The 15,936-nt window shown below is 35.8% G+C and overlaps 1 protein-coding gene across 12 annotated transcripts in view; it reads right to left on the bottom strand.

Moving 5' to 3' along the window:
- INPP4A (inositol polyphosphate-4-phosphatase type I A) overlaps positions 1-15,936 on the bottom strand; it is a 102,991-nt gene that overhangs the window by 29,294 nt on the left and 57,761 nt on the right. For 6 of the 12 annotated variants that reach the window (XM_087726582.1, XM_087726583.1, XM_087726584.1 and 3 more), the window contains 6 exons: positions 11,689-11,793; positions 9,037-9,145; positions 5,497-5,514; positions 2,922-3,105; positions 1,582-1,800; positions 142-406 (listed from right to left, as the gene is read on the bottom strand). In XM_087726582.1, coding sequence (XP_087582708.1) covers positions 142-406; positions 1,582-1,800; positions 2,922-3,105; positions 5,497-5,514; positions 9,037-9,145; positions 11,689-11,793 — 900 coding nt within the window. The remainder of the gene's footprint in view (positions 1-141; positions 407-1,581; positions 1,801-2,921; positions 3,106-5,496; positions 5,515-9,036; positions 9,146-11,688; positions 11,794-15,936) is intronic. The other 6 variants (XM_087726586.1, XM_014059474.2, XM_014059477.2 and 3 more) reach the window with 3 other exon arrangements.

Genomic DNA, 15,936 nt, shown 5'->3' with positions numbered 1-15,936 from the left:
CTGGGACCTTACTATTAAATGAAGATTCCTAATATACCGAAAAATGCTTACAATACATGGATCATGATTAAGGAAAAGCTAAGAAATGCAACAAAGCAGAACAAAATGACAACAGCAAAAAGCCACGGCTGTCATACGCACTTGTGATTCTGGGAAAATGGCATGCAGAGGATGAAATGGATGAAGATGATGGTGGGGATGATGAAGATGAGATGATTTCATTTAAGGTCTCTGGCTTTATCCAGTATGCACGGGTATCTTGTTTACCTTTCTTGCTAGAGCAGCTAACTTCACACAGGAAAACATCTTCACAGCTATCACTTTGCAATCGTTCTTTCAGGAGGAGCTTGTCTACCCTCTGGATAATGCATTCAAGACTTTTATCAACATTCACCCAGACTTTTTCCTGGGAAGGAACAAACAGAAAGGGATCAATTACATACTGGTGTGCCCAATATAATGAAAAGAAATAAAGAAGTATATTGAAATAATATTTTGAAAACACTATTTTCACTACTTTCAGTAATTCATAGAAACCATGCACATCAATTGAAAGGAAATAAAGAAACATACTAACCATTTCCATCTAATTGAGCAACTGGGTAAGATAATATTATTTTCTTCTGGACAAAATTGCAAAGACTATCAGTTCATTTACTACTTTCCAATTAATAATAGGAAATCATCACATCTCCAAGATACCTAGAATTAACTCCATAGCAAGGTAGGCAGCAAATAAATTTAACAAATAAATAAATTTAGTTGCTCCATTTTTACTGGCAACTCAAAAAATAGAAACAGAAGTAGAGAAAAAGAAATGAACACCCAATGTCTGGGTTCACAGATTGCTTTATGTCACCATATCATTCATTTATTGCAAGAGTTGCATGACCTCAGCTGTTGTGGTTCCTAGTTTTCATCATATATGTACCCAGCTACTTATTCCACAAACTATATTTAAATCAGATAATGACAGTGCAATCTGTAAAGAGTCTGCTGGAATTAATAAAAAAGGGCTCCAGAAGCATCAAAGCATCTCCCAATAATGATTGCCACAATTGGGTGCATGGATTTTTACCAGTATTTTTAAAAGAAATATGACAATTGGAACACAGGCTCTAAAACAGGCTTAACATCATTAACATCATAATCCTTTCTTATAAAGGACAGTCCTTTATTTTAGAAAACTATCCTCTAGATTTATTTAGCGATTATTTTCTTAGTTTTGCTCTTGAATTTTCCTTTGTAAAGCAAAATTATAAACCTAAATACTTATTCTCTTATCCTTGAGAATCTCTTTCAGAATTGTCTCTTTTTCAGATTTGGCTTTCATTTTTTTGAAGAAAATATGGTCACTATATTTATAGCACAAAGAAAAAAAGATGCAATAATCCATGTTACGTTCACTATGCATCACTAATTAATGCCCACCATGCCTTTTGCTCATTCAAAGCATTTTAAACATAGTTTCTAACCCACAAAACATGATTAAATACCTGGCAGCTGTAATTTTACAAAAGGGAATTGTCTGAATTAAGATTCACTGTAGTATAGGAATGGAATTTTAAGGTAACAGCCTACCCATTCTTCTTCATGCCAGTCCACCTGTAGGGAAGAACGGCTATTTCTTCCTGCCCACCTGGCCACCAAAGTATCTTGGTCATTTCTTAGCACCACTTGTTCTCCTTCTGTAGATGTTGGAGAAACCTTTGAAGCTATATAATCTGGTCTTGCAGTATTCAGGGCATGAATTGAATTTGCCAACAGCTTGCAGTCACAGACAGTGACAAGCTGCCTGGTCTAGAAAGGATAAAGATGACACACAATATTTGCAAACATTGTCTATTTTATAACATGATTCTTTATTGCTGTCCAATCCCAACACTACTAAAGTACAGTAAACAAACCCAGTAACAATTATGTCACTTTTTAAAAACAGTTTAATACAAGGTACACTTTTCTTAACAAATGTGGATATGATTTAGCCTTATGGCTACAGTACAAATCTTAACAAATAAAAAGGTTATTTTAGCATACTAAAAACCTGCTAAGACTGTTCTTTAATGTAATTATAGTGATCTAGGTACTGATTGAGGTAGATGAGCAATCTTTCCATTACTGTAATTTCCATTACAGTGCCAATTGAGAGCACAGCTCCCCATAGAATTTATCATAGAATAATATATTTTCTATAGCATTTCACTGTGAATTTAATTTCAATTTGAATTCAATGAATTGATTCATACAGCACACTAAGCAATAACCTTTCTTAGCTTAATATGTTGTGTAACCTAGACATTGTGGCATTTAATCTGCATCTGATAATATGTTGTATGGATCCCGCCAATTATGGCTTATTTGTTAAAAGAAACTAAATTTAGTGTCAAGTGAATGTAATTACAGTACAGCAAGGAAATATAACATGATTAGCAGGAGGCAGTCAGCACTGACATGGATACCATTACTTGAAAAAATGATCAGGGCCATAAAGATTCCCCCCCCCAAAAAAAACTTTAATTAGCAATTTGAAGAATGTTGTTTTACAGCCCTAAGCATCACCAAGATTTATGATATTAGGTTTTAGATTTTCACAACAGAAATGAAGGTTGGAGAAGGAGACTCTTTTTGCCTCAAGTCTAGTCTGCTGTAGTAGTAGGACTTACAGCAAGATGGGTTGTATTAGATCAAGTGTATTGAAATACAATAATCTTATATGCTGACGTCAGAGAGGTTTAGGGCTCATTACTGATCATTAAATATAGACCAAATAAAGTAAGTTCTTGTTGTCCTTTCAGAATTCTCAGATTTTGGCAGGTCTACAGAGAAGGAAATTCAAAACTGCCAGTATAAGAATATTCAGTTAATATTAAATTAAAGAGGGATCTCAATGGTATAGAGGAGAGGGTGAACATATCCCCTACCTTATCTGCCAAAATGGCAAGTGTTCTCTCAAGTCCATTCGCTGATTTATCCTTGGCAGCTCTGGAAAGTCTTTCTGCATAATAACTAACTTGAGTTTTCAGGGTATTGATCTGTGCAATAATCTCCTTTGCTCGAATAATATCCTGTGGTATGTATACTATAGATTGAGAATTGGTCGCAGTGCTAACAACAAGGGGAAAAAAGAGTATTTTTTTTAAAAAAAATAGAGGAAGATATTGGTTTGGGATCTTGTTCTAACTATCAAGCCACTAAGTACAAAGACTGACAATCTACTATGTTGCAACCATCTTATTCAAACTATCTTGAGATGCACATGATGACAGCATTTGAACAAGATGTATTTATCAAACATGCCATGTGATTACTCAGAAACTACATAGGGAACAGAAAACTGCCAATCAAACAATGCAGCAATAACAGAATTAACAGAATTATTCCTGTTAATCCGATTCCTTGGCTAAGCGTAATTTATTCATTCAAATGGCTGGCCGATCCATTTGCCTTCAAAGATTTCCAGATTCATCTTAGAAAATACTACTGCTATATTATCCTTTCCACAACCATGTAATTGCTCAAGATGATTGAAGTTTCATATGGCTTTGTTTTTAACCTTCTTGCCAACGTCAGAATCCTGCTTAATAAACTCAGATTTGCACTATTTTAAAAGACTAGCCAAACGTAACTCAAGATAGATTTATAGTAAGCTATTTGACATTCCTTTCCTTCCATATATCTGGATTTGTTTTTGTAAATCCAGATATATACTCTACCATCTATTGTTGCTGGAGAGCCATCAGCTTAGTAGTTTATACAATGTACCTGGAAAGGTAAAAATGGTAGGCTAATTCCTTTCTCTTGGCAGATAGCTTCCTTCTAATGTCCCACTGCAAATTTCAGATTACCAGTTGTCTAATTCATTCACAGCAAAACAGATTTATTTAACAAAATTTAAATAAATTTAGCATAAGACAATGCTTCAGAAACAATGCAAGTTTTCAGAATCAGCTTCCAATATAAAATTGAAGCAGGAAATTGTCTAAAAATGTTTTTGGTAGTATGAAACTTGAAACAACATCTCTTCCTTTTAATAAACTTTTAATCTATCTTTGAAAGAATCTAGATAACAATTTAAAAGCTTTTAACCAAAGCTTTGTTCAGCTATCTGGAAAAATACATTTTCAGAAGAAAGGATTTAGACTGTAATTTTTTAAAAAAGGGGGGGGAAAGGAAAAATGTGTCTTTTTATTTTTAGAATAACTTCAAAATTATTATAGGAGTTTTCTTTAAAATGTGATACAGATTGTTTATTTTAAGGACAGATCTACAGTTAAAGCTCAGGCTTTTAAATATTTTTATCATATTTAAATATTTTTAATATTTTATTATAGCAATATATGCATCTTATTTGAAAGTGAGACATCATGCAGAATCAATCTATATACAGTAGCAAACTACATGCAGCATTATTTGTGTTAGACTCATTCTCAAAAAAGAAGCAAAACAAATCTTTTGCTAGAATCAAAGGAAACAATTCGATTAGCTTCTCATGACCATTTCCCCAAATGAACAGCTATCATCCTTCACTGACTTTTAACTGGAAAACATTTTTTCCATCTCCCCCCAAAATTTTATTTCTTTTTTAAATTAGGATTAAGTAGACTAAAGCAGTCCAACTTTTGCTATTAAAGACCCAAGGTCACAATCTTACAAACATAACAGTGTAGTTCCATGGATACATAGGCCAATTATCTAATGCTTGGAAGTATAACTGTCAATTCATGTGCATGGATTAAAGTTTTAGTTCATATCTGATCCAAATCTATGTAAACCTTTTGTATACAAGCTGAACCCTTATCTTAAAAATGAGCCACTTTGTGGGCATAAAATGAATAAATCAGAGGCATATATTCAATAAACTGCTACTAGCCTCTTTACCACACCCCTAGGATAAATACTAGAAATACCTAATCACTAGAGTCTAAACATAGTTGATAGAATTTCCTTTAATGTCTAGGATCACGTAGTAATGTGGTTAAATGTTTTAGCAACATCATACCACTGACCTAAAAATATCTGAATGATAAGGGTAATGGCTTCCAGGCTAGATGAGTTAATATGAAGGCATTTTCATCCTTAGCACTGCAATTTTTAACAAAATAAGCTTGGTGTCTACTATCTCCTTTTCAAATAAACACTTCTTAAAACTAGGTCCAATCAAACTATTTTCTCTTTCCCCTAAAGTAAAAGTATTCAAACAGTATTTGATTATTTTAGTTTTTTCATGGATGAGCAGTTATACATTTAATATTTCCAAATCTCTCTTAAATTGCCTTGTATAATCTAAAGGTTATTTTTAAATGTTAGCTGTTCATTGATAAAGCAAATAATGCAGATGAAGATTACAAATTCATGCCTACGAAATACCGCACTAAACATTTATTTAATGAAGCAAATTAGCGAAGTCAGGATACAATCATAAAATACACCCTGTTAATACATTGTCTGCTTTAGAAAAGGAAGAAAGCTGTGCTAGCTCAGAAATAGAAAACTCACCAACTTTCCTCAAAACTGCTAAAAAAAAAGAAACCAAAAGAAAATTAGCCTTTAAGCAAATATCAAAAGCCAAATGATGTTAGATAAATGTTAATTGCTTTAATACTTCTTAATAATGCTGTGTTTGTATGAAGCAGATGAGGAAAACAAAAAGTATGCAAAATGGTAAATGTCTCCTAAAATGTTATAAGACCCCACCAAAAAATGTATAGATGACTGATAGAACACATAGATATTTTTATGAGACATTCAGTATATACCCTAATGAATTTGAGTCCCTCCTTGACTGCCCTTCTGCCATTCCTTCAGAGATCCTTAATCTCATTTTCCAACCAATAAATGGCAATGCTACTACCAATGATCTAACTCTGCTTACAGTTTTAAATTTTAAAATTTAAGATGATATGGAGATCCAAACTATCTGTGTTCTGTGTCCAAACTATCAAGATGATTTTCCAAAGGTAAAATAGTTCAATCACCAATGTTAAAGGGGTGGTAGGTCCAAGTCACCCAATTACTATCTACTTACTCTATCTAAATATAATAAGCAAGCTATATGCTAGGCATCTCTTCACAAAACTGATGGAATTTAAGAAAAGATTTTAAACTCAGTACATGCCAACTGGAGTAAAATGTTGGCATGTGTTCCAGTTAATGGCATTTCTTATTGCCATTCTTATTGTCATTCAAAAATAGCTGGTATGTCTGAAACATAAAGTGTATCCGTTTTATTTATAAATATTTTTTTTAATGTAAACCTTGATGTTTCAGTAATGTATAGGCAATTTCCAGGACTCAAAAAGATAGTATTTTTGTAAGAGATGCCTGTAATGGTAAAGCACAAACTCGTGCTGTGCACCAGTGTTTCTCATCCCTGGCAATTTTGAGATAGGTGAACTTCAGCTCCTAGAATTCCCCAGGCTGGCTGGGGAAGTCTGGGAGTTGAAGTCCACAGATCTTAAAGCTGCCAAAGTTGAGAAAAACTATTTACACCAACAGAGTGTGTTTAATATTAAAAGCACACTGCTTTCCAGTAGTGCATATATTGCAACAAATCAAATAAACAATAGTGTACAATACTCAAAAGCCACTATCATAATCAGTTAAATATAGTTTCAGAATCCTTATTTCATAAAAATGCATGGTCATTTAAGGGTGACATTTATATTCTCCTTATTATCCAAATAACCAGTTTATTCAGAGTATTATTTTTTATTTTTCCCAAAAATAAAATATAAACTACAAAATAAAAAAAATCACAAGAAGAAAAATAAAAGAAAAATATAAAATTAACAGTAAACATGTAACCTCCACCTTGGTTGAATGATGACATCTGTATCTCAAACAAATATTCAGAACTATATTTTGTACAATTGCTACTAGCCTATCAACATGATTAAGTTTCTTTGGATGTAGTCGCATTTTTACTGTTTATAAATCCTACTGTAATGAATCTTACTAATTATTTAGCTTTGGTTATATCTACTTTTATTTTTAAATTTTTAGCTTTTTAAGTGGAATTCTGGTCATTGACCATAATTAAGAATTAACTGATCTCAGAACAGAGTTTCACTGGATATGAAAAATGGTCACACTGCCTACTAATGTAAGCACAGGAATACAAACATGACATATATTACAAGATGTCAAAAAGACAAAATATGCACAGATCTTTAGATATAGCTTATCTAAAAAGCTATTTTGATTATTTTAACAGAAGCAATTAATATGGCAACTAAGTTACTTGAAGAAACACAATCAAATAATATGCAGATTGTGATTTTTCTAAATATGGTCCTTCTAAGGGAAAATTTACCCCTGGATTAACTGCCTGGTAGATGACTTTTTTTCTGTAGCTATTATTAAAAGTTATGCAAGTAACACAGACTAAAATAAGCAGTGATTTAAGATATAAAACTAAAATAAAGTGCAGATAGGAAGTGTCAGCCTAAATTTAATTCTGACTTACTAACTTTAGAATATTATTGTTTACTGGTCATGTATTGTGGATGGAAAACTGTATCTGATTTGGCAGCATTTAAAGCAACAAAACATCTATCTAGATTCTAGACGTGTCCAACTATTTTGTTCCTGTGAATTCTCTCTTTTTAAATTAAGACTATAAAGGCAATATACTGTAGCTAAGGCAGAATTACTCTACTCCTGAAAATAATAGAAAATGATATATTAATGGTACAATAGGATATTTCAGCTTTTAAGAATCTTCAAGGATATTTTTCTTCAACCTTCTTTAGCCAAGATACCCTGAACTTTTAACAGAATCTGCAAGTTATAGAATGTTTGACAAGCATAATGGTTCCAGTGTTTACATGTTCTCATTATTGGTTAAAATCTCTGATATCCAAAAAGATAAAATTAAAGGATAAATTAATTTCTCTGCTCAAGCAAAAGCAGTACTAGCACTTATTTCAAATCTGTAAAAGATCTAGTATATCCATGTGTCCTGTTTTGGCCCCATTGCTGTATCTTTTAAACTTCTTTCCATCTAGAAAGTAGGGAAATTGCAGAAGAGTGTTTTCAAGTTTCAAATAATGTCATATATAAAAATCAGTTACAAAAGTTATTAAGGTTATCCACTTGAACTCCGCCTCCTTCTATGGCTTTGAATACTATTCTTTATACATCTAATAACACCTGACTCCATACCTCTCTTTCTTTATGGGCATACATGTTTCTGTTTTACGCTACAGTTTCTATCGGGAGAAGGTCACAGGATCAGAATTGTGTGAACAAAACGAACATAAACCTGTTTTTCTTTTTAGCATGTTCTTTCTTTTTTAATTGTTAGCCACACAGAATCATCAGACCTCCAAATTGCAAAAAGAATGAAATAAACATGGAATCATTCATCTCAACAGCAAAAAAAAGTGTTCTGTCTGCTCTTGAATAAGTAACGTAGTAAAAAGCAATATTAGTTAATTGGGCTGTAATCCATGTAATCTGAAGGCACATAGAAGAAATTGTTTAAACTTTGCCTTCTTCAAAAATATTCCTTTTATTTTTTTAAAAAAAATCCCAGTCTAGCTTACAATGTGGTATTTTCTGGCCATTCTCTCATCTAAGTACTAAAAAGCCAACCCTCTTTATTTCTAAATTCAGACAAGGTCAACAAGGTGCTTCCCCCTCTTGAGGGGGTGACCCAAAAAAACTTCAAATGGGCAGTGTGTGTGTGTAAAACAACAGCACCAGGAACAGAGGGGGATCTGGAGGAAGTACCTCTTTGAAAATTCAGCTACTCTGATCAAAAAATCTTGCACAAAATTTCAAGGGAAGTCTCTAACCAATGCATGATTAATCAGCTTTTATATGTGATTAAATAGAAAAATCTGCTAAAAGCTAACATACATTGATCAATTTAAAAAGGGAAATCATTTTTCTAAATTCTTCACAAAAGGTATCTCTACTTGCTATGTGGTTGAAACTTTCTATGTGTGGATAAAAGAGAAAAGAAGGAATGACATTCTGTTTTTTACAAAACTAGAGTCACCAAAAAAAGTGTGTGTTCAACATGCCACTTACTGTTTCTTTGCATCTTCAAATTTATGTAGCTTTTTCCGCAAACCTCCAGATTTAAATGCCTGGCAGTGAGCTGCTGGTGCTCCTATAGTTACAATGTCATAATTCTCATCTAAATATTACAAATGACAGGGAAAAAGACACCATGAGAATTACTGTCAGCTGTCCTAGAATGCAAATATGCAAAAAACCCAACAACAACCATATTTTAAAGAACCAACAACACTTTCTATAAAGTTTATAAACTCTTTAAAATTTCTGAGAATTGCATTAAGGTATCTTTAAATCAAATACAAAGTGACATTTCTGCATCAGTTATTTCTAGTAGAGGAAATTCAATAAATGTATGAATTATAAGAGAGATTGAGATTTGTTTTATTTATATGCCGCCCTATTCCCAGCGGGACTCAGGGCGGCGAACAACTCAAGGGGGAAAGGGAACACAAAAGTACAATACAAGCATTTAAAATAGCCAACAGCCACACAGGTCGAGAGGGGAAGGGAACTCATCAACCCCAGGCCTGCCGACACAGCCAGGTTTTAACGGCTTTTCGGAAGGCCTGGAGAGAGGTGAGGGTCCGAATCTCTGCGGGGAGTTCATTCCAAAGGGCCAGAGCTGCCACAGAGAAGGCCCTCCTCCGGGTAGTAGCCAGATGGCATTGGCTGGTAGACGGAACCCAGAGGAAGCCAACCCTGTGTGATCTAATGGGTCTTTGGGAGGTACTTTCCATTCTACTAAACGGCATGCCATTTCTTGCATTTTTGTTATAGGCCACAGAATATCACGGGAAATACACAACCATAGGATGTGAGAACTGATTAGTGAGTAAGATGGCTAGTCATGTGGACAGTCTCCATGTGTATAACAATACCTGCCAAGAATGTAACTATTAGAACATTATTCATTTGGCCTTAGAATTATGTAAGAGAAATTTATATTTGTTCATGAAGAAAGTCAGCATAGACTTTCTAAATCAACTTGTACTTCTCTGTAAGGTGCTCAATGGGGAAGATGGCTACACATGAACATTTATTTGCAAAGATGGTCATTTTCTTCCATTGGAAAGTATGCAAAATTTTGAACAGGCCTACCCTAGCAAAAATTTCAATTTTATTATACTTTGTAAAAAGATGGGTTAAAATAATGCAGTTTAAACCGGGGATTTTTATCACTTGAATATGAACACAATTTAGATTTATCTGGGATATTTGATTTCCCTCCAATGAAAAGCAGAATAATATAATTTGTAAATGGCAAAGGCCACAGAAAGCTGCAGTTAGTATCACTGTTTAGGTCAGGAGAATGCTAAGTACTATCAATATCTCTCAATTAAAATATCAAGATTTCCTGCCAAGTACAGGTAATTCTTGAGTTACAAATGTAATGGAGCCTGCCCATTCCATTCGTAACTCAAGGGTTCATGGGAGTGAATCTCATAGGTTGAATGGGATCACTCCTTCCTTTCGCTCACGCATTCACTAATCAAATGTGAGGCTCATTAAGTGTACATGAAGTATTTCAAGGTGAGGAAGGCCATGGAGAGCCTACTGATGGAACAGGCCACCCGCCTAAAGGCCTCACCAACCCAATGAAATACCTCATACTCCCTACAATTGCTTCTCTCCCCCATCCTGCCATAGCAGGTCACTTACCAAGCGAAGATCTAGCAAGCTGTCTTCTCTCTAGCCACTCAGCTGTGGGACACTTTGAGGGAGCGAAATCGCACTGCCTCAAAGCATCCCGTCAGCTTGCAAACATTTTGCATGGAAACTGGAAATTTCTGGGTGCCGTGATTTCGTACCCTGAAGTCCCATGAGATGACGGTTCCCAAAAAGTTTCTAGTCTTTGCACAAAATATTTGCAAGGCAATCAAATGCTGGAAGCGAAATTGTCCCGTTCTCAAAGAAACCATGACAGAGAGGAGACAGAGTTTCACAAGGTGAGTCAGGATGGGAAGAGGGAAGCAATTGTGGAGACCTGTTGGGAGCGGGATAGGTAGGGTGAATGTTGCAGTGCCTCTACAGTTGTTTGTAAGTGTGAATAATTGCTGTGGTGCTACAACATTTGTAATTTTGGGACTGAGTCGTAAATATTTGGGGGGATGTTATCGTATAAACATCCACTAAGTGAACTATTGAAACTCAAGGATTACAGGTATCCATTCCTTGGTGTTTAAAAGTTTTTGCAACCTTCTTCATCACTTTTCAGCACAAGCCATTTGTTCTAACCAGCAAATATACAATATACTTCCAACCTCTTTATTCAGGAAACAAAATATATAACCTTTTCCAAATCTCTCATTTTCTTTACCCTAAGGTAAAGAAAGAAAACCAAGAACAAAGGGCACCTAACTCATATGAGCAAAAGAAGCCAAGAACAAAATATGTTTTCTTTAAAAGAAAGAAACAAGAAGTGGGCTCTACAACAGCAAAAATTCCTATTCAGGGATCTAACCAGTCAAGAATATTTCATTTCCTGACCCTTCCATTTTAGAAATATTCCAGACAAGCTTAATTTTCATTAGGCTCTAAAGACTTTTCTTCTTCTGAAAACTTAAATGTATCATGTTGCTAATGAAAAATAAAGATTCATACGTGGAGAACTGACCTTGCTAATAATATAAGTATAAAATGTATTAAGAAGCATAAGAATACCTGATCCCGCATCATCCTGGACTCTCATTCGTTGTATATGTAAATTTGTGGGCATGAATTCAAGCTTTTTATCACCTTTCAGACTACTTGCTTTGAATGATGGTCCTGGAGAAATGAATTGAAAAAGATCAATGTGTATATATTCACTTCACAGAAATATAATAATTAATGAACAGAAAAGAATAATGACCATAAAGAACAATAACAAAATGATAAATAGATCAGCAATTGTATTTCCTATATGTAATCACGTCACAATGAAGAGTCATGCTTCCAATTTCGATCCCCATGAGAAACTGTTGGGGTGTCATTTCTTTTGATTAAAAGAAGGTAGACTTACTTCCAGATGTCATAGTTAACCACCATTACAGTCTCTCACATTACATAATTATTTTTACTTGTATTCACCAAATTGTTCATTGCAATTTTAGTTCATTCTCTGATGAGCTTGAAATGTAACAGGAATATGGATTAAACAACTATCTAAGAGTTTCCAATATACTTTTTGATGGAAAAATAAATGTAGTCGATACGTTGCTTTCAATAAAGTAAATAGAGAAAATATGCCTTTAAGATACTGTTTTAGTGCTGTCTATAAAGTATTTTGGACTAGAGAAACGCAGAATATTTTTGTAAAACTGATTGTAAAAGCATGAAGATAATTTTAGAATACTGTAAGACTTTTTTAAAAAATGTACAGGACATAATAGCAATGGTACATCTTAAAGGCTTAAATATTTAGAGAATAAATGGAAAGATCTGCCAAATTTCATAATTTCGACTTAGTCCTTTAAAAGCAATGTGAAAAAATTTGAACGCTGACTAATAAAAGACGCACACAAAAAAAGAAGAATGCTCTTTTGCCTTGAATCCTTATAATTCCAAAACTGGGCATACTTATTGTCATCTATTTGAAAATGTTAACATTATAAAATGTTGGTTCTAGGATTTTGCTTATATGATTAAAGCTTATGCGAACAAAGCATTTCTTTGCAACAATACTCATCCATCCTTGATGTGCTGCTTTAAGTTTCATTCTGCAAAGCCTTTCCATTTTTTGATTGTATTGCTGTTTTCCCTTTATTTTAGTAGAAATGTTTTCATCAACCTGGCAAAGCTAGCATTCTGGAAATGTGCCTTCTCTGCCGCAGCCCCGATATTCTGCCTTCAGATATCTTGGTTTTTTGTAAGGTCATGAAGACTTGGTTGTAAGTCCAGGGTCTAGAGCTCTGAGTATAGTAAGGTTCCAGCTGTATTCCCATCCATAGTAATAGTTTTTACTTGGTGCCATATATATATTTATTTTGTATTCTTTTACTTAAATTGTTTTATGTCATAAGATGCATGTTGCCCAGAGTTGTACCTACCACCCTGTTAAGGTAGGTAGCTATCAAACTCAAATAAATAAATAAAATTTGAAGAGATCTTCAGAATCACCAGTTTAATGACAAATCAGACCTGACATCCATCTTTTTGTATGATTAATGGCTAAATGTCAAGGACATTGTAGAATCAGGCGGTGGTGGTGACACCCCTCCTGAAGAAGCCGTCCTTGGATCCAGCCATTCTAAGTAACTACCGTCCAGTCTCCAACCTCCCCTTTGTTGGGAAGGTTGTTGAGAAAGTGGTGGCCTCTCAGCTCCGGCGGTCTTTGGATGAAACCGATTATCTAGACCCCTTTCAGTCTGGATTCAGGCCTGGCTACAGCACAGAAACTGCTTTGGTCGCGCTGATCGATGAACTCTGGAGAGCCAGGGACAGGGATTATGCCTCTGTCCTAGTGCTCCTTGACCTCTCAGCGGCCTTCGATACCATCGACCATGGTATCCTTCTGCGGCGGTTGCGGGAGGTGGGAGTGGGAGGCACCGTCCTTTGGTGGTTCTCCTCCTACCTCTCGGACAGGTCGCAGTCGGTGTTGGTTGGAGGGCAGAGATCGACCCCTAGGCCCCTTAAGTATGGGGTGCTGCAGGGTTCAGTCCTGTCCCCACTCCTGTTTAACATCTACATGAAGACACTGGGTGAGATCATTCGGCGGCACGGGATAAAATACCACCAATATGTGGACGTTACACAATTGTATCTGTCCGCCCCGTGCCAACTCAGTGAAATGGTTGACGTGATGTTTCAGTGCCTGGAGGCTGTTAGGGTCTGGATGGGTGTGAACAAGCTTGCACTCAATCCCGACAAGATCGAGTGGCTGCTGTTTTTCCCTCCCAATAATTGGCCTTGTATTCCAACTCTCAGGCTGGGGGGTGAAATTATACGCCCCTCAGACAGGGTTCGCAATTTGGGAATCCTCCTGGATCCACAGCTTACTTTAGAGCATCATTTGTCAGCTGTGACCAGGGGGACATTTGCCCAGGTTCGCCTGGTGCACCAATTGCGTCCCTACCTGAACCGGGAGGCACTCAGAACAGTCACTCACACCCTTGTGACCTCAAGACTGGACTACTGTAATGCGCTCTACATGGGGCAGCCCTTGAAGAGCATTCGGAGACTGCAGCTTGTCCAGAATGCAGCCGTGCGACCTATTGTGGGTGCACCTCGGTACCCCCACGTCACACCTATCCTCCGCGAGCTGCACTGGCTGCCTATTGGACTCCAGATGCGCTTCAAGGTGCTAGTCATTACTTTTAAAGCCCTACATGGTATCGGACCTGGGTACTTGAGAGACCGCCTTCTGCCAATTACCTCCTCACGACCGATTAGATCCCACAGATTAGGCCTCCTCCGGATTCCATCAACTAGCCAGTGTCGTTTGTCAACCCCCTGGGGGAGGGCCTTCTCTGTGGCTGCTCCGGCCCTCTGGAATGATCTCCCCGTGGAGATCTGGACCCTCGCCACCCTTCAGGCTTTCTGCAAAGCCGTTAAAACCTGGCTGTTCCAGCAGGCCTGGGGCTGATGAGTTCCCAGCCCCACTAGAATTGTTGCGGCTGTTGATGAGTTTTTAATCTGTTTGTATTTGTCTGTCTTTTCATTTTTTGTTTTTCCCCTTTCCCCTATTTAGTTTGTTAGCCGCCCTGAGTTCCCTCGGGGAATAGAGCGGCATACAAGTTCAATAAAATTATAAACTATAAACTGTATATATTTGGACTATAATGGAGGTTTGGGAATATTCACCCCTATTCCAGTAGTTTGCATTCAATCAGAAGATTTTAAGTTAGGCCTTGCCTAGATGAGAACTTATCAATGGAAATACTTTTGTCAAAGTCCTTGAATTAAAGCTGAAAGTCTTTACCATTGACATCTTGAATGTTTCATCTGAAATTCAATGTGATGATGTACAGAGGCTGGATGCCAAAAAACATTGTCCCAATAAAGGCAAACCTAACTTTTTTTTAACCTTGACTTTTTTTAACCTTGACCTTGGCAAAAGAGTCATAAAAATGACAAGTCCAGATCCCTCCTCAAAGTTACAGTATTTTGCCCAACCATTTCTTCTTCAACTGAGCTCCAATACGGGAAGTGGCCTCAATGGGCAAAGTGTGTTTAAAACTGCCAGTAGAGTGAAATGTAGTAGACTTCATTATAATGTTCAGCATCCCTTAGTTGTATTCCTCTTTTTTTTTAAGTTAAACTTGTTAGATCAAAACTGAAGAAGTCCAGTATTGTAAAGATATTCATGTAGCTGTTCCTGCTCTATCTAGCTTAGTAGAAAAGGGTTGTTGTTTAAAAACTAGAATTCCATGCAAACACCGAAATAAACAATGCAATTTTTAAAAAGACAAATTATTTATTTATTTTTAAAAAGGCAAATTTTTTGTAAGCTACAAATCCCAGTATGATTCAGAGCATTCTTTCTGTTCTTCCTCAACCTTAGTATTTATACAGACTCATTTCTGATCTATTTTGGACACAAATATATCCGCTGTTCTTTTGCTTTTAATGGCATTTCAAAATGTTTTAGTGATTTTTTTTGTAGCAACTAGATCCATTATTATTTTACTTTGTGGTTCTACTGCCTTTCATTTGTACTGAATGCATAAGCTGTCATTAGTTTTATAGAATTCTTCTTCTATATCCACTTCCAATCTTCCTGGACAAAGAAAACTAGTATGCATCGTAATGGATAGTATACAAGGTTCCACATTCTATACCCATCCTGGTAAAACCAAATGACATAAGCAAACAAAACAATTTCTATGAAACTATGCAATTGGGTCTGTATAAAGAGTACACTTAGACAGCAATTTACTTCTAAAGAAAAGGCAACAAAAACCATCTTAAAAATTATGTCTGAAGCATCTA

Source organism: Thamnophis sirtalis, unplaced genomic scaffold (assembly GCF_051295495.1).
Source record: "Thamnophis sirtalis isolate CommonGarterSnake01/CBP01778 unplaced genomic scaffold, rThaSir2_p1.2 scaffold_12, whole genome shotgun sequence".
Classification (NCBI taxonomy): Eukaryota; Metazoa; Chordata; class Lepidosauria; order Squamata; family Natricidae; genus Thamnophis; species Thamnophis sirtalis.
This window is presented reverse-complemented; position numbering and strand designations above follow the sequence as displayed.